General features: G+C 40.3%; 2 protein-coding genes across 2 annotated transcripts; both read left to right on the top strand.

Annotated features, from left to right (window-relative positions):
- Nucleotides 1-415: 415 nt before the first annotated feature.
- On the top strand, nucleotides 416-7108 carry alx3 (ALX homeobox 3; the record flags this gene model as incomplete). Its single annotated transcript, XM_080535083.1, has 4 exons — nucleotides 416-757; nucleotides 5378-5655; nucleotides 6441-6566; nucleotides 6752-7108. Exons 1-4 carry the CDS (start codon nucleotides 427-429, stop codon nucleotides 7106-7108), a joined length of 1092 nt encoding a protein of 363 aa, XP_080391209.1. The 5' UTR covers nucleotides 416-426.
- Nucleotides 7109-10514: 3406 nt separating this feature from the next.
- Nucleotides 10515-13617, top strand: rbm15 (RNA binding motif protein 15). Its single transcript, XM_080533258.1, has one exon. It carries the CDS (start codon nucleotides 10643-10645, stop codon nucleotides 13271-13273), a length of 2631 nt encoding a protein of 876 aa, XP_080389384.1. The 5' UTR covers nucleotides 10515-10642; the 3' UTR covers nucleotides 13274-13617.
- The last annotated feature ends 6088 nt before the right edge of the window (nucleotides 13618-19705 follow it).

Raw genomic sequence — 19705 nt, forward strand, 5'->3', positions numbered from 1 at the left:
AATATTGAGGTAACCTGTTATTGGCAACCTGTTGTTGGCAACATTCTTTTTTTAAAACGGCAAGCTTAGAAATAGCTCGTTTTAATTCTCCAAACGAATGATGTTTTCGTTTCCGTGCGTAAAAATGTTCTCCCCTTAAATCTGCAATCTGTGTAATCTGTTTGTTTTAGTAACTGAAAAGGAATTAAATGGTTAATTGAGGGGACAGGAATCACACGTGATTGAATTCTTGGCGGATTAGATCCTGTCCTGGTCCCCCCTGTTTCACGGGTCCTGGTCCCCCCTGCCTGTTTCACGGGTCTTTGTTGCTGATCTTCTAAATCCCACCCACTTTCGATGAAGAGAGGAAAAAAATCACCCTCTCGCGCGCTCACACAGGCGCTTTCACTAGGACCCAAGTCATTAAACTGCATGCTGGACCTAACGATGGAGACTGAAAGTTGTTTGCCTTTCTCTTCGCAGCCAAACAGGACAACACCAGAAAACTCTCCGGGTTTGGAGCATGGTTCTGGTTCTTTCCTTCCATGTGATGGGCTTCAGAAAGCCTCCCACCACCCTCTGCCCGTGCACGGCCTCGCCCTGCGGGGTGACTTCTACAGGTTTAACGACGCGGCCGCCGCGGACTTTACGCAGCACGGCTCAGCGAACCCTCGCGCCTCGCCCTCCAAACACAACAAATACTTGGACAATCTTAATCAGGACCAAAAGGGTTTATCAATAAGTGGAAAGACCTCGTTTTATGAAAACAACTCCGAGAGTAAGTGGAGAATACATTTTTAAATTCCAATCACGACCATGAGGCATTGTGAAAATCGGCTGTGAAATATAATACTAATAATACTAATAGCCCACTACAACTACTACTACTACTACTACTACTACTACTACTACTACTACTACTACTACTACTACTACTACTACTACTACTACTACTACTACTACTACTACTACTACTACTACTACTACTACTACTACTACTACTACTACTACTACTACTACTACTACTACTACTACTACTACTACTACTACTACTACTACTACAACAATAATAATACGACTAATAATAATGATAATAATAATAATAACAATAACAATAATCATCATAATAATAATACTGCTATACTGATAATAATTATAATCATAATAATCATAATGCAACTGTAATAGAACATTGGTTTTATTCTCCCCAATGGTCTCTTTTGGTTAAGACGACCTACAAGTGGAAAATACTATAGGCATTGACCGGCTGTAATTTGCATCGTAAGCCTTTAAGCTATTTAAGACAAACTGTTAATTTGCCAGCTAGGCTACTTCCACTGACTTCAGTTCAGCTACGACTTTATTTTTCTATTTTAATGTTTTACTTAGTCCACTATTCCTACAAATAAACGAACAATGCAATTTTGTGACGCACCGTAAATACATTGGCTAACATTGGCTACTGTAGTTTCTAACTTCAGAGATGGCTCAATACATCAGTTGTTAATGTAATATGTGCCTATATTTATATTATTGTTGGGACATATTATACACAAAGACGTGTTTGGGACATATTATACACAAAGACAACTTTGTTAGGACATTTGCAGGCCTCTATGAGACAAGTATTATTCACTCAAAACAACTGATACTGTGACATACTGTTCCTTACGGTAATACCAATAACACTAATGATTTTTTAAAATTGTATTTCGGTCCTTATTCAGACGTTGGTGGACGTTGGCTGCTTTTCAAAATGTTTCTCTCCAAATTTTGGTCAAAGGATGTCTTACTCAAATACATTCATTTGATAATCACATTATTTATTTAAATGAATATTTCTTATTTAATATTTATTATAAATGAAATAGCGCACTATCGATAATGTGATCACGTTTCTTATGTAATGGTTAAAGAAGAGGCCTTGGCCTATATAGCCAACAACTAGGGCAAATAGTCCATTAATTTACTGTACACGAAATACAAAAATACAAAACAAATATTTAAAGCGGTGCCAAACTTATATCCCATAATTTAGAAATAGGCAAAAGGGGACGCGCTCCCTGATAATAAATATGTCAACAAGATTTCTCTGCACTTGGCACTCGTAATCGCAATTAGCTTTGACGTTAAGTGAAACGGGTTAAAGGTCAATTCGGCAGATGTCTAAAGGTGCGCGATTTTGGCACATTGGCGTTTTACTCGTGCTGTGCAACTAGTCTAAACGTATCCATCCCGTACAACTTTGAGACTACAAGTGAAGTGACATTTAATATAGAAATGGAAACAAATACAGAGGTGTCAATTTTTTCTTCAGGCCTATGCTGTGAAATAACTTGTTTTTAACTGTAACTCACTGGTAAGATAAAAAATAATAAAAAAATAAAATAAAATCCTCCTCCTCTGCCCCTATATATGACTTTAAGAAAATCCAGCTTTTATTATTTTGTTATCGCAATAGCCTATTCAAGATCATGCAGATGAAGGTGTTCTTATAATATATATCATATATAACTGTATAGAAATTGGGTACCCATCATCAACATGGTTAATTAATGAATAGAAAAGGCAAACTATCTGCATTGTTATTGTTACTTTTGTTGATTCAGATATTATATGAATTTGCTTGAGATATCCCCCAACACAGAATTTGCAAGTTTGAAACACTTGAAACACAACACAACTTGTATAATGTCCCATGAACTCAAGTCATAGGAAATGACGTGATCTTTAGCGTTATTTATTGATGTTTGTAATCTATCCTCCAAATTTGCGAAAGAGGGGATGTGGACTCTGATAAGGACTTCGGGATATCTGTGTCCAGAATAATATACATCAGTTTGATTCATGTCATTGCCAAAGACAGCCAGCCAGATAGTGCAGTCCTATGTTTTTCAGAGTTCATCACAATTTAATATCTAGATAATGTGATGCCCCTATTTTTTTGGGTGCAATATTCTATTTACTAGACTCAAAATACAATAGCCTAAGACACACACACAGATACACACACACACACACACACACACACACACACACACCACACACACACACACACACACACACACACACACACACACACACGCGCGCACACACACACACACACACACACACACACACACACACACACACACACACACACACACACACACACACACACATTACAAAAAGATGGACAAATTTGGTTAAATGATGGTATAACTGAGACATATTTCTATAACAAAGGGAATCCCTGCATGGGCATCAAGACCCTGTCCATGTTTGGCACTTCATTGCTATTGAGGGGCACAGACTGACACACCTTCAAAGGCAGACATGTCTTCCTGTTTTGTCTATTGGTGAGGGGGGATGGTAAGGGATGGTAGAATAGCGGGAACCTTAAAGGGCAAAGAACGTTTGTTAGAGAAATTTGGAAATCAGGTGACACCCATTTGTTGGCCTGCTGAAAATCTAATACAAAATCATAAACAAACGTTTCCTTTTGATAGTACAGGTAATTGAGGTAAACTTCAACAGCTGTTATTTGATTGCAACTTATGACCTACTTTTATCTTACTTTTCTTACTTTAAGTATTCAGTTGTAAGATGCTCAATACTTTGTTTGAAATGATGTAATAGTATGTCAATCTAATCATCCTAAAAATGCAGCATCTTCTCAAAGTCATGGCTGACATTATGATCACGCAGCACATCATGTACTGAACAAGAGGCCAGGAAAGAGAAGCTCAGATTTCCACCATGATGTCAGTATACTGGAATAGCACAGTTTCTCCATGTTATAGTTATATATCTACTCACATTTGTTCACTTTGACTTTATCTTGAATGTATTGTAATGCATTTCACATACATCTGCAATTACACTAGACTTGAGGTAAAGAGGATATGTTTTTTTTGGCAGGTTTCAAGCTACACTACAGTATATCTTCTATTTGAGTATTCATAGTCTATAAAAAAAATGTAAAGGGTTCTTTTCAGTATGAATAAGGTGTGAGGTTGGAACCAAATGGACATCAGGAATTCTGTGTTTGTTGTGAAATGCTCTTTCTGTTTGGACAGAAATTGAATTATGCTGATGCTAAATTACTGCTCTCAAATGTCCCCTGTGTGAGCCTAGATGAAAAGTAATTTTCTGTCTCAACAAAGGGTTAGATATAATGAGCGTGAACAACAACAAGAATGAACCATCCATAATCTGTCATTGTAATGGAATTATAATAAAGTGCCTTTATTGCGAATATGAATACATGTTGCTAATCATCATAAACAATCTTTTATCATCATGTTTTGTATCAAATACAAATGTGGTAACTCTTTATTTCTAGCTTAATTATCTTAGATAATACAAGTGACTAATCTGTGGTATTTTGGATCTCAGAATGTAACATGTGCAATCAGATAGGACATTTGTAATTGTGAAGTAAAAGAAAAATTATAAAGAAAAGTAAAGAAAAATATTTTTGGAACACATTTTATCTGTGAGCTAGTGAAATGATATTACTGGGAGCGATCTGTTTGCCAACAATTCTCACAGAAATGCAACCATCCTCAAGCATCATGGTCATAGTAAACATAATCAACAGACAAACAACAAACAAATCCAGAATACTGTACTTTTTCTGTCCCTTATCTGTCCCCAAACATCAAATCTGTGTGAACCCCAAAACCAAACACATCATAGTTTGTTTTCTGCTTATTGGTTCACGACATTAAATAAAGGCAACTTGTAAAGCAATCAAGAAAACAAGTGAGCCCACAGTGTTTCAATTAGCTGAAATGTTGCGTCTGGTCACATCTAACAAAACCATAATCGTAGAGTTCAAACTAAACACTAAAGCATGATAGTTAAGCGCACATGTGTTTCTTCCCTTGTTCTTTTTGCACATCAGGTCATTTCTTCTCACCTCCTGTTTGGGGCTGAGCAAAGAGGAGCCCTGGGACAAGATGGGAAATTTCACTCCTTTTTAACCCAACTTCCTCCTCCAGATCTTAGTCATATCTCCTGAGTAAAGCCAAGCCTGCATGGTTATATCCTGTTTATTATTCACAATATCATGCTGCTTCTGATGGAAGTAAACAACCCCTCTGTCTTATGATGGAGTTTATCTATGTGGTTTTGTTACTGTACTACTGATGTAAATTTGAACTTCACTTGTCAACTTTTGACTGCTATTTTACATTGACACCATATGACAATACTTGGACATGAATAGTTCAAACATAAAAGTGAGGATTTTGGCAACATCAATTAAAGAAGTTACATTCACACCCAAGAAAGTGTGACATTATTGCTGCTGGTATCCTGGAACATCATCAGATGTTGAGAAACGTCTTTCTCAAAGTAAGCCCCCCCACCTCTCACCTTCTCTCTCTCTCTCTCTCTTCATGCCGTCCCTCAGTCAGAGAGAAGGCTGTTCCCAAACCCATCGGTTATCCTGTGATTGGCTCTGACTGCTGTGTGAAGCTGAAGGAGCCAGCCAATGGTTTACCAGGGGTTGTTTCTATCGCAGACTCAATCGACCTATCAGGCAAAAACAAGAAGCGCCGCAACCGCACAACCTTCAGTACCTTTCAGCTGGAGGAGCTGGAGAAGGTGTTTCAGAAGACACACTACCCTGACGTGTACGCACGCGAACAGCTTGCCCTGAGGACTGAGCTCACGGAGGCTCGTGTACAGGTAATCCTACTCTACATCCCACTCTTCACAGCCCCCTACTGTGCTTTAGCTACAGTACATCAGTTGGCAATTGTAATAGTTTGTAGTGCCATCCTAAAACACAAGAATACACAATAATAACTGGGTTGAAGGCAAAGTAGAAAAGTCTGGACAATACTGCTAATGTATTAATGCAGTCGTTAAAATGCATACACCATTTAGTCATTATTTGCAAAGCATAAATCATTCTAAGATATGTTTACTAAATGATTAATAAAGGCACTTATTAACTATTAATAATACTATTTGTTTATATGAATGAAGGGATGAAATAGTATTCAGATTTAACCTGCTGTTTAGGTACTGCATGCATTGATTTAAGTACATACAATGGTTTAAGATGCTTGTTATTGGTTTTAAAGAGTTTAAAATATAAAACAGATAGTTCCCTCAAATTACAGTATATATTCCGTTTTTTATTTTTTTATTTTTTTTACATAGACTACTGCTTAACAATGGGGTAGGACCCCTGTTACAGTAGTAATGCTCTCAATAATGAAATCACATGAAGCAACTTCTAGTAATATTTGAGACTACATTCAGTACAGTGTTGAATACAAATGCCATAAGTGTGCCATTATATATTTTTAAACATCAAACAAGGCTGTCAAGAATTGGTTATCTGCCATACAGTACATACATATACATACATAACAGTCATAAAAGATGACTTGCAAATTGATATCAAAGATGACACATTAGGTCACATTAGGTGCCCCTTTAATCTCTCTTTCTTCTTTCCTTAGGTGTGGTTCCAGAACCGCAGAGCCAAGTGGAGGAAACGGGAGCGCTATGGGAAAATCCAGGAGGTGCGCAACCATTTTGCTGCTACATATGATATCTCCCTCCTCCCTCGTGCTGATACATACCAGGTACACACACTGACACATAGGTCACTGGTAGGAATCCTGCTCTGTTATGATCATTACTGACAGGTACATACATTAAATCATCAAACATTGGCACTCTCTAAAATGTAGCATGGTGGGAATTCTCTGTATGTGTCTAATTAGTAGTGCTTTGCCTTTGGTCTGACACGTACCCTCTTACCCTCTAGATGCAGAGTAACCTGTGGACAGGGGTGGGTGCAGGAGGAGGTGCAGGGTCAGGCGGGGGATGTGTCCTCGGGGCTGACACCATGCCTTCCTCCTGCATGAGCCCGTACTCCCATCCCCACAGCAACCTCCCTGGCTTCATGGGCATGCCTACATCTCCCAGCCATCCCCATCACCACCACCACCATCCCTCTCATCACCCGGGCATCAACGGCCTTTACTCGCTCCATAGCTTTCCTGGAGGTCTCGGGGCCCACTCCTTTGAGCCCGGTCCTGAGACGGAATACAAACCATCTGGACTAGTGGCCTTACGGATGAAAGCCAAGGAGCCTGGCAGTCTCCTCTCCTGGCCAACATGACCACCACCACAGTGCCAGCTCCCTACTATGCACTGACTGAGCCAATGTATATGCATTTCCATACGCACATTCCTAAACAATCCCATACATACTGTACGTATACACCCTTTTCAGAATTTTGAACCCCCCATTTTTTGTGCCCTAAAGTAACATTGCCATAGACTTACAGGTATCTCACAATGATTCAGGCCAGCAGCTCTTTTTCATCTGGACCCAAGGAGGACATGGGAGTGGACATAAGTATTGCACAAAACCATTTGAACAAGAATTCTGTTGATCCCAGATTTAAGCATTACAGTGAACATGCTGAGACCAAAGAATAAAAAAACTGGTATTTAAGTAAGAACTGTTAAATGTTTTAGTTATCATATAGGTCATTGTGATGTTGTACTTTATAGAATGTGACCAATAATAAAGGCTTCCATCTGTTACTGCCTCTAATCATTAGTCAGATAATCTTTGGGTAGATTTGTTATACTACTTATAACTGTAAGGTGGATTTCCTATGTACTCACAAAAAGACAAAAGGGAAAAGCCCACACTTTACTACATTAGACTATGTGACAACCTTTCTCAAAGCTGAGCATGCTGCAAATAATTATTTTCGTCCAAAACCTTCAGTATGATGTTGTAGCAAGGCAAAAGACAGTGTAGAAATACCAATGACCTGTGGCACATACAGTATATTTAGTCTGGTTGTGTCTGTACTCTGTACTAAGTGCTTTACAGGCTGTGTGTGTGTGTGTGTGTGTGTGTGCAGACAAAAACATTCAGTGTTATTAGCGTAGTGAGTCTCTTGTGGTGTTTGGGGGAGTGTACAGAGGCACTGTATACTTCAAGAGACCTTCGACTGGCACCCCATGCATCAGTTGCAAGTGGCAGGTCTATCTGAAAAACTAACTGAGCAACCACACTTTGCAATTGATGATGTAGCGGAGAGCCTCTCTGCGTTGCAGTGAGACGGACTTCCCCAGTTCACATCTGGCATCAAGGGTAAACTCAAATTAATGATGAACTATGGTCTTATGGAAGAAATTGGGGTTACAATGGCCCAATCCTTGCTTCATTTTCATCGCGAGGAATACCTTAGGGATGATTTATTATTCAGAACTGCTGAACCATTTTCAGGCGATGTAACATGATTTCCTACATGAGTATCATTTGTAAATGGGTTTTCAATAACACTGTGAGATGAGGGTTAATTCATGGGTCAATGCCTATAATGAAGGAAAAATATGTAGGCTCATTTTGTATACAACAATCTGTGTTGTTTTATTGCAGGATTGCAGGAAAATGCAAAAACTGTAATTGTTAATGTGCTCAATTGCTTATTTAGTTTTTTTCTTTGTGCACTTCACTTTGCTGCTTCTTGCAGTTCATTTTACAGTAGTTAGTACATATCTGATGTGTAGTGTGCATGGGCCTTGGCAACAACCTATCTGGTTGAAATGAATGTGCTCACTCCATGTCAGATGTCCTTACAATACTATCTGGGTGATTATTGATATGCATCTTCTGTAGGTAAAAAAAGAAAAGAAAAGAAAAATATTTACAGTCAAGGAGGGATCCTTCAAAGCTGCAATAATTCCCTAAAAGGGTAAATTCCTTCTGGCAAATATTTTGTATTCTCTTCCCTTTTGTAGGTCCAGTATGACAGCAGTGCTGGGACAGATTAGCTGCCAGTCCCCCTGGTCTGTGCCGTGTTTTGTATGAGAAAACATGTGGTTCTAATAGAGAAGCGGCAAACCCGTCAGAAACACTTTCCACACCCACAGCTTCGAATTCCAGCCAGGCCCTAGGAGACAGCATACTCTGGCTATACAGGCTCACTGATTAAATCCCAGATCAAGTGGATGAGATAAGAGTACCCTTCAGAAGAGATAAGCAACTAAGGAGATGCTCAGCTTGAAGAAAGATGAGGAAGTTGTGGATAGTGGCCATGTCTTTCTTAGGTTATGAAAACACATGTGACTATAGAACAGACAAAACCTATTTCTTACCATGGGATAAGTGAAATTGACACTTAAATGAAACATTTAGGCATTTATTGTAAGAACATTACATATTTTAACATGTAACATTTATTGGAAGAACATCACTCATAAAGCAATTCCAAGTGGTTACAGTAATTGATTTTAAAGACAGAATTGCACAAAATAAATTAACAACAATAATAAAACAATTTCCATGTAGACTAGTCTCTAAAATGGAGCGACAAGAACATAGTTTGCAGTTCGGTAGGATGTGGAAAAGGTGTGTAGTCACTAAATCAGGCAGACCTGCATTGCTGTTTGTCATTAGTGAAATGGAGTCATTCATCAAAAATGAACGGCTTAGGTGTGCAACCATTCCTCATCCATCTCAGTTTACTCTTTCCCTGTCAGGGTCATTGGGTGACTGCTGTCACTGGAGTCTGTACTTACATATAATAACCTCATTAACTACAACAAATATATAGTGTCATTAAAATAGGTAAAGCTGTCCTCTGATTCCAAGTGCACAAAGCTTTGATCTACACCAGAGATTTATCTTGACTGTATAATAGATTATATGTATAAATCAGTGCTGTAGTAGGCATACAGCTATTTTGAAATTGTAAACTGATGCCCATACATCTTGAGATTAAATTGTATTAACAATTGTGTTCCAATAAGCCCATAATTGGCATCATACAGTGTAGTCTACTGCAACAGTAAACATTAAGTAAAGGAATCAAGTTAGGGAGGGAGCTCAGTGTGTCAGGTTGCATTAAGTTGCTTTCATAAGATGGGAGAGGGGAAGAAGATAAAGAGGAAAGAAGATAAGAAAAGAACAAATTAAACTAAAAACTAAATCACTACATCTTACACATTTTACAAATGTTTTGTGTTACAACATAAGAATACAATACAAAGAGTTGATAAGATTTTGTTTGTAAATAAAAGAACAGGCCAAAGGATTTTTTCTTTTCAGATTTAAGTCACTGATGATGCCGCCATCATGTGGAAAGACAGCAAAATTGCAGTTTCTGCCTAGTCTGACTTCTCACTTCATTTAAATGTGACATATTGTAGAGATATTAACCTAAATAATCCGAGTATTGTGTGCATGCAAACGTAGTTGATGAAATCGGATCAAATAATTATCCATAATGGTCCTTAATGATCAAATCTGTTTTTACAAATCAATCACAGTGCAATGTCACAAAGCATGAAGGAGATACAATTAATAGACAGCCACTTTGCACGTGCATAGAATGTGCTGTTCTTATTTTATTTCACTTTAATGATAAACATCCATAGATATGACCCTATCTGTGTGAATAGTATTATTGTTGATTGACATTCCCTGTTGTTTTCCACCCACTTTTTCCTCCAATGGGCTCGAGGAGGCGGGCTCTGACAATAGTACTGACAAAATGGCCGATGTTGTTGTTTTGCCGCAGGGTCAGCGGTCATTAGAATTAGCCATTTAAACAAGTTACCACGAGAAATAACAGAAAAAACACAATTTAAAACTTTCAATCACTGCAAGAGCTCGGTTAGGTCTACTGAAATGAAAGGCAAAGAAAGGTCACCTATTAAAAAGCGCTCACGGGCTTTGGAGGATATTCGAGACAGGGGAGGAGGCCACCCAGCCAGCAAGAAAATGGGAGCTATCTCGGTGTCCTGCGGGAGTAATAATGGAAATAGCTCAGCTAAAAGTGACGGAGGGTCTACGAGAAGGAGTCTGCTTGGTGAAAAGAGAGAACGGGATTTTGAAGGACAAGTATCCAGTCGAGCAGGGAGTAACCATACTTATCAAAACGTTGCTACTAGCTCTATCGGCAAGAATCACAACCTCAACCTGACACTGGATTTAGCCACTCCGAGGACTAATTCTCGGGGAGATCAGCGAGCTCAGCCGCCTCCCAATAACGAAAGTGAGTACAAAACTCTGAAAATTAGTGAGCTTGGCACTCAGTTGAGCGACGAAGATATAGAAGACGGACTGTTTCACGAATTCAAAAAATTCGGTGACGTGAGTGTGAAAATCAGCCGAAGCAACGATGAACGAATTGCGTTTGTTAACTTCAGAAAGCCAGAGGACGCCAGGGCTGCCAAACATGCACGAGGCAGGTTAGTGCTCTATGACCGTCCTCTGAAAATCGATGCAGTGTACATTAATAGGAGGAGAAGTCGTTCTCCCGTTGAAAGAGACCCATATGCTGCAGCTCCGGGCCACAGACATTTGCACACGCAGAGACCCCTCTCCCCATCTGGGCTTGGATATAGAGACTACAGGCTGCAGCAGCTGGCTCTTGGGCGACTCCCTCCTCCCCCACCTCCCTCTTTGCCCAGAGATCTAGAGAGGGAGAGGGAATTTGCACTCTTTGAGGCCAGGGCACGTCCAGCTTTCATTGCAGAGCGAACTGCCTTCCGTGAAGAGGATTTTATCTCTCCAGAGGATGACCAAAGAGCCAACAGGACATTGTTTTTGGGCAACTTGGACATAACTGTTACAGAGACTGACCTGAGGAGAGCTTTTGACAGGTTTGGTGTGATAACAGAGGTGGATATAAAGAGACCCACACGGGGGCAGACCAGCACATATGGGTTTCTTAAATTTGAGAACCTTGACATGGCCCATCGCGCCAAGCTCAGCATGTCAGGCAAAATTGTGGGCCGCAATCCCATAAAGATTGGTTATGGTAAGGCAACTCCCACCACACGCCTATGGGTGGGTGGACTTGGCCCCTGGGTCCCTCTAGCAGCATTGGCTAGGGAGTTTGACCGCTTTGGCACAATAAGGACTATTGACTACAGAAAGGGGGACACCTGGGCCTATATCCAGTACGAGAGCCTGGATGCCGCCCAGGCAGCGTGCACACACATGCGTGGGTTTCCCTTGGGGGGCCCAGAGAGAAGACTCAGAGTGGACTTCGCTGATACAGAGCACCGCTTTCCACAGCAGCAGTTCCTGCAGCCCCTCCCACTGCCGCCATTCGACATGGTGGCAGAGGCTTTTGTTCACCGCATCACTCCTGAACCACTGAGAGTCAGGGAAAGGACTCCACCGCCGTTGCACTTCAGAGAAAGAGAGCTCTTCGCTGGGGCAGAGTGGCCCAACCCTGCTATACGTGAGCGGGTACGTGCCACCGCCTTCGATCCACTGGAGCACCTGGAACGTGAGCGGCGGCCAAGGGAACCCTGGTCGCTGGAGCGGGAGCTGCAGGTCCGTGATCCAACACGCAAGCGCCGTCTAATGGATGACGGCAGACATCTAGAGATCTCCCCGGACAGCAGCACTGAGCGGGCAGGCCGCCGTCGGCGCTGCCTCTCCCCCGATGGCAGCCCTGGGGGAAACAGCCGAGACGGTGGCCGCTTCAGTGACTCAGAACGTCCCCTGCGGAGTGACAGGCCCTCCCCTGCACATGAAAGACACAGCAGCCTTGAGCGAGGTGGAGGGGAGAGGAGACTCAAAGGCCAAATCCTGTTAGAGAGGGGACCCTCAAGCAGCGGGGTCTCGACAGCAGGAGAGCGTAAGCGCAAGGCAGGGGACAGCGGTAAAGGCCCTACCAAAAGAGAGCGCTCTGAGCAATGGAACTCTAAAGGTGGCCAGTCAATCAAGCAGGAAGGTGGCCGGCCAATCAAGCAGGAAGGTGGCCAGTCAATCAAGCAGGAATATGGTGGCAAGCTTAGCCTGGCTTGGCAGGGCATGCTGCTACTAAAAAACAGCAACTTCCCCGCCAACATGCACCTTCTGGAGGGTGACCAGACCGTGGCTAGTGATCTGCTCATCGACGGCCCCACAGGGAGACAGGTGGGCGAGCTGAAGATCACCCAGCGTCTCCGCCTGGACCAGCCCAAACTTGATGAGGTTTCCCGGCGCATCAAAGTGGCAGGCCCCGGCGGCTACGCGGTCCTCCTAGCAGTCCCCGGGAGCACAGAGGAGGTGTCGTCCTCAGACCCAGCGGCTTCAACTCAGCGGCCGCTACGCAACCTGGTCTCCTACCTAAAGCAAAAGCAGGCAGCCGGAGTCATCAGCTTACCTGTGGGAGGCAGCAGAGATAAGGACAACACAGGTGTCCTCCACGCTTTTCCTCCTTGTGATTTCTCCCAGCAGTTCATAGATTCCTCAGCTAAAGCTCTTGCTAAAACTGAGGAGGACTATCTGCTGATGATTGTGGTTCGTGGAGCATCTTAACAATCAGAACAAGCAAAAAAAAGAAAAAAGAATCTGCAATGTGTCAGTAACTATTGCATGCTGTGTGTTCTGCTTTATGGGACGCAGTAGTAGGATACAGTAGTCTGTCTGCATGTGTGTCACCATTTCTTCCACCAAAAGAAATACAATCCCCTCTTACAAAGTTAAAGAATGTGTAATTTGGGATGCCTGTTTTATGGAAATGTATGCAGAGGCATACATTATTTTTAGGATTTAAATATGTAAACCGTATGGATTTGAGTTTCGTATTGGAGTATATAATATAGTACATTCTAGGAATAAATTGTGAACATTTAAATTGTGTTACTTAAAATAAGGTAAAACGGCACTGTTTTTGTTTTAATTTATGAAAACATCTTGAACCACTGTGGTAGCTACAACTCTACTGCAAAGTATTCACTGTATATTATTACTGTTTTGTCTTGAATCATTGTATGCATAATACAATCAGTTGAGTCATCTAAAGGTATTGATACAGGCACTATCCTCTCCCCAAGGCCGTTGTTTGAAGAACTGATTTATAAAGCATTTGGCTGACAGTTCTCTATTGTCAAGTTCTGTTATGATGGTCAACATTTGAATTATTAAAATGTGGCCTATTTCACTTTGGTTTGAACAGAGGTGTAGATAACACAATCTGGATTTCTTGCATAAATATTAGGTTATAGACACACAGTTACAGGCGTGTTTCAATTTCATATTGGGTGGGATAAACCGTTATGGCCACATAGTCCTCTACTATACCTTGATTCCCAGACACTTGTAGAACATCAAAATGATCTAAACTAGGGAAACTGGTATACCCCTTAGCCTGGTCAAGCAGACCAAAAGGGTGAATTTCCCCAAACCTGTATAGCTGGTTTTGGTTCATGTGTATTATGTATAGCTAGTAACAACTACACATTTATTGTGTGGGGATAATATAAGGGATGGTTGTCTTATGAACATTACAAAATAACCTGAGAATTTTGAAGTTGACTCATTAATGGGGTTTTTAGTTAGTGTAGTAGACAACTTTATGCTTCCGTGGGTTTGTGTCCATTTCGGTTCCAAATGTGTTTTTAATGGTTACTAGTTGTTACTAGCTACAGTATATGCAGTTGTTCAATATGAATAGAACATTTCTACCCAGCTAATCTAGATGCGCCATTAAAAACACAATGCTACACAAACTGGCACTGTAAGACATATGCTTAAATGTTTTTCCTGGAATGTCATTGTGTACAATTTCATTAGCATCACCCTATCCTTGCCAAGATGGATTATGACAAAGTACATTAGAGATGAAAAGAAAGACTGTTAGGACTTTTTGTGTTGACATTTGCTGGTCCAATTACATCTTTATGCCTTTAAACCAATCAATAGGCTACTTATAATCACCTCCACAGAAGGCTATATCACCAGATAAACCAGAAATGTCCAAAGAGAATGTTTAAAGACTTAAACTAATACTCATAAGTAGAAAATGGTGAAATCATTATTTATTTTTTATCATCAGTATTCAGCATTTGGGGAAAATAACCTTTGTTTTTATAGAGAAAATCTAGTGGTATTATTTTTCATTAGACGGGCTTAGGCTATATGATATTTGATTTTAATGCCTGCATTCCCATAAAATATAGACCCTAAGCATAAGCAGCAAACAGATTATTAGTCATACATGGCAGTGTTATTGGTGCCATCGTATGGATGTTTTACTATCAAATAACACAGCATTTTGGTTTGTTTTTTGTGATTCGTCATTGATTTGTCGTTTGAATACCTGTGGAAAGAAATGGATGTGTTCAGGAAGTTCCATGTGATTTCAACTGTGGACTTTCTATGTCTGGATATGCAAGTACATGGTCAAAACGTCACAGGAACCCCTGAAGATAAGGAAATGTAGTATTTGTGCATTTTCACTGACAAGGCAGCTTTTAAGTTGTGAGTCTGCGTTTGTGATGACTGTTTTGTTTTAAATGGAAAAATATAACCTCTTTCGTTGTGCTATTGTACACCTGATTCAATGGGAAGAAAAGAAAAGGAAAACCCACATGCAGCCTATGCGAAGCTGTTAACATAGACTTAAGTGCATTTATGCACTTATGTGACCGAATATCAATAAATTGTTTCATTTGAGGGAAACTTGTTTATGACGTGGAATTGAATTGAAGAAAACTGCTCGACCCTGCTTTGTTGTATTTCGAAGGAATTGTTGTCACTTGAATTGTTGTTTTCTGGGCACGAGAAGGGAGACACCTCTTTGCCAATTGTCAGAGCCAAGGAAAAACCTCTGCTTTCGGTGACGCTCATCGGTGGTTCCTCACAGGCCATTAAGGAGCTTGTGAGTTGTTCTTGATGAATAACATTCCCGTGCTCCCCAGTGACCCCCCACCCCCTACGTCCTACTGTGCCACCAGGTGAACACAGTAAGGCAGGATCAAAGAGCCTCTGCTGGCCCCTGTTTGCAGCCAGTGTCCTGCTTTCCTGTGTGCATGCAATTGCAGGACACACATGGGTGGAGTTTGGGAGGACAGGGCTGAAGTAATCAGTAGCCCATGCCCCTTCTTAACTGTTGTCTTTGACACTGTTGTCACAGACTCCACTTCCCTTTGAGGTTTGTCTGTGCCGTGTCCCTGCTGCCCTACACAAGCAGGGGGATCCTGCCTGTGCCATGTCCCTGCTCCCCTACACAAGCAGGGGGATCCTTCCCTTTGAGGTTTGTCTGTGCCGTGTCCCTGCTGCCCTACACAAGCAGCAGGGGGATCCTGCCACCGGCTACCACACATGCTCCTCTCCATCAGGAGTGTGCTTGATTACACTCTGAAGTGGGTTAACTCACGTTGCACTGCTGAGGGATTAATTTTGATGTCAACGTTGAGCTGATCTCAACGTTACCCAGTTAAAAAGGAACAATTATTTGTTTCTCTTATTTTTATTTCCCGGCTATGATTTGATTTGACTTTTTTTTCACTCCATGTAAGCAGTGAAGAGGATCAGCCATTAACATGGCTAGGAATATTGTTAACACAATTGTTGAGTTTTGCTCTGGTATATTGACCTCTGGTTGAACCTTTTCTTCAGAGGAGATCAGGGAAGGGAGTGTTTGTTCGACTGAGGTTTCCCTGACAACCGCAGCATTGCAACATCATCTACCTAACATTTCACGTGAACAAAGGAATAAAAACAAAAAGCAGAATGAGCATTTCACTTTGAAACGTGTTCACACGTGTTGAGGGGATCTTGTATTTTATATTCTGACAGTTCAACCAAGATGCTTGTTTGTTTTAAAGTATCCCTATTTCACGAAGAATCACTTCTGTTTATCAAATCACCTAGCACCCCTCAAACTACAGTAATTTAGCCCGAGTCCCACCTTTTGTCCTGAAAAAAGATCCCACTGGAGAAACAATGCTTTCTAAAGGATCAGAAGATCTGCAATAACCTGACACATTCAACCTGCTAGACTGCAGCTGGTATCACTGCACTAGTACCACTGCACTACCATAAGAACAGGATGTGGGTGAGTAAGGAGGGTGAAAACACAGCGTGCCAGTTCTTTAACGTAAGCCTGTGAGCAGCAGAGGTATGTATGCTGCACCAATGTTTTGGCATGTTCCTCTAATAACACACTTTTACCTGCATTTAGTGTAGTCTGGCATCACTATTTGGATCATGTCTATTTATGCTGATTATAGATATTCACATTGGGGTAAAACACATTTTTTATCCCTACTAAATACCTGAAGTTATGCATTGACAGAACAAATATGACCACTGCCTTAGAGCCCTCACATAAGATTGCTGTTCCCAGTTATAACCAGCTTTGTATCTACACAGTACATCTGTCAATAAACCAATGATGTTTGTATTGCTTATAAATAATGATGACAAAGCCCTTAAAGTTCGTTTTGCATTGATAAGATTGAGAGGGAGCTTTAGCTATAGTAGTACAGATAAATGTAGTAGTATAGCTGTAGTACAGTACATGCATTCAGTAATGCAAGCCACTATGTATTGAAAACAAATGATGTGTACATATGCTCAGTTTTCATGTGCACTAAGAATAGCATGTATCTACTAATCACACGTAGTGGTTTTCTGCCTGTGAAGGGGAAAGGAGTATACATGTTTTGGTTAGATCATTGCATACTAGCTATATTGGCATATATATATATATATATATATATATATATATATATATATATATATACAGGGACTATCCAGCATTTTATACAATAATCTTGAACTGATGGTTGCAACAATCTCTGCAAGTCAAAAGAAATAGGCTCTTATTGATCCCTAACATGCCCAGAATATCTAGGCTGTAGCACATGACCTATTTGGCCTCTGCCACTTCTTTTGTTCTCCGTGGAACTCCTTGGCAGACAACCTCTACTACCACTACAACAGAGGCCTTAATGAAAATAGTTGATTACAACCATAAGATGGAGATATTCACTCCAAGGCTCTTAGTCCCCTGTAATCCCACCACATGACAGCAGTAAGCTACATGCATTAGTGAAAAGTGCTCAGTGAAGGGACACACTTATCTATCATGAGGTCATATTAGTGAGTTTAGTTAGCCTAGTTATTCTAGTTTCTTGGGGATGTGAGCACCATGTGTGCAATCCTACATTACTAACCACAGTGTTTTCTTCTACAATCAAGAACACTTACTTTTAAAGTAGCATTTGACATATAATCGCCCCTAAATGTGTAGTAACACTAATTTCTGTAGTAACAACTGTGTTTTAACAAGTTCACTCAACTCCGCATATCACCTGTAACAGCATGTTAATACAATGTTGTTACTACAGACATTTGTGTTACTACACGTTTATTGGCAATTACATTACATGTAAATTACGTTAAATGTTACCTTCAAATAAGTGTTCCTGATTGTAGAAGATCGGTTGGTAATGTAGAATTGCACACAAGGTGCTCACATCGCTAAGAAACTTAAATTAATCCACTGCTCACCTGCATTACTATGCAATTAAAAAACAGCTACTAATGTAACAACGTGTTAATACAATTCTGTTGCTATAGTGATTACAGAGTTACAACACAGGTATAGGGTCAACTGTAAACTGTGACCAATATTTGTTTGCAGTTGTAGCTATATGTGGGGGTTGACCACCACATTTTGTCAATTGATATGGTTACCCAACAGTGTCTGACAATATCCAGTTTTTAGCCAAATTCTATAAATACATACATACAAACACTATAAAAAATACAAGTATAGCTCAAGATCATACAGCTACGCTAACCCCAGTGTGTCATTAAATCAGATGTATTATTAAGGCCCAAGCACTGTTCTGTACCATGGGTGAAGACAGTATTTGATTGATATAGGACGTTGTTGCAAGACTATATTTAGGCTAAATCCACTGCTCTATCTTGTTGCTGCTCTCAAAAAATGAACAGTACAAACACACTGATGTCACTATATGAACAGGCCAAATAAAACAGTTTCTAGATTTATACTCTTGTCTAGAAGTTATTTTATGATGACAGAGACACAATCATACAGTCACAGGATTGTCAAATGTTTGTTCCCTCCCTATGCAGTTTCATTGGAACACAGTATGAGCTCCTCTTCTGTGTCCCTGGACCCTGGACCCAAGCATCTCCAGGTACCTTGGACTGTAAGTACAGATTTAATCGAATTTGTGATACTCCATATACAAGTGTTTTACTCTATGTAAATTCAATCTATCCACCTCTTGACGTAAAATGCTCTGTCATTCCATTCTATTCTATCTCTTCAGTAAATGTGTCGTGTGATGCAATTTTATAACAGTATGCATGATGAAAGTGTTTGTCAATGTTATTTATCATTTTTATCCCAAAGACATTTGGTCATTGTGTTTTAATAAAAGTTATTTAAATTATAATATTGTTGGTGTTTATTATGGTGAAATTATTATTGGGTTTGTGTTAGGTATCAGGGTGTAAAAGACATACACTATGGATGACTGCTATCTTCACATATCTGAAGCAGAAATTGTTCTACAAACTTACTGTGACACGCCACTTTATTGCAACTGATTGTACAGTCTGTTAAAAGGCGTAAAGGGACTACAAGTTTAGGTGAAAAGAGTTGTGACCAATATGAATATGATTGGATAAACATGTTTTCTAATCTCAATCAAAATTGACACCTGAGACCCAACAACAGTGATGATGGTGATGGTTCAACAACAAATGCTATTATTGCAATTTCAATACAATATCAAGTATAATCCAATACATGAGTAACTTAAACATTTCAGATGTTACCAATATACACTTTTAGCCTATTAGTGGTGCCTCAGGGGTATACATGTTTTATAAACAAATGATGAACAGATATTTCAGGATATTGCTTTAACATATCCCACTATTGCTATAATACACAACACTGGCACAAAAAACGCATTAAGA

This window comes from Nansenia antarctica (assembly GCF_963989245.1).
Source record: "Nansenia antarctica genome assembly, chromosome: 6".
Taxonomy (NCBI): Eukaryota; Metazoa; Chordata; class Actinopteri; order Argentiniformes; family Microstomatidae; genus Nansenia; species Nansenia antarctica.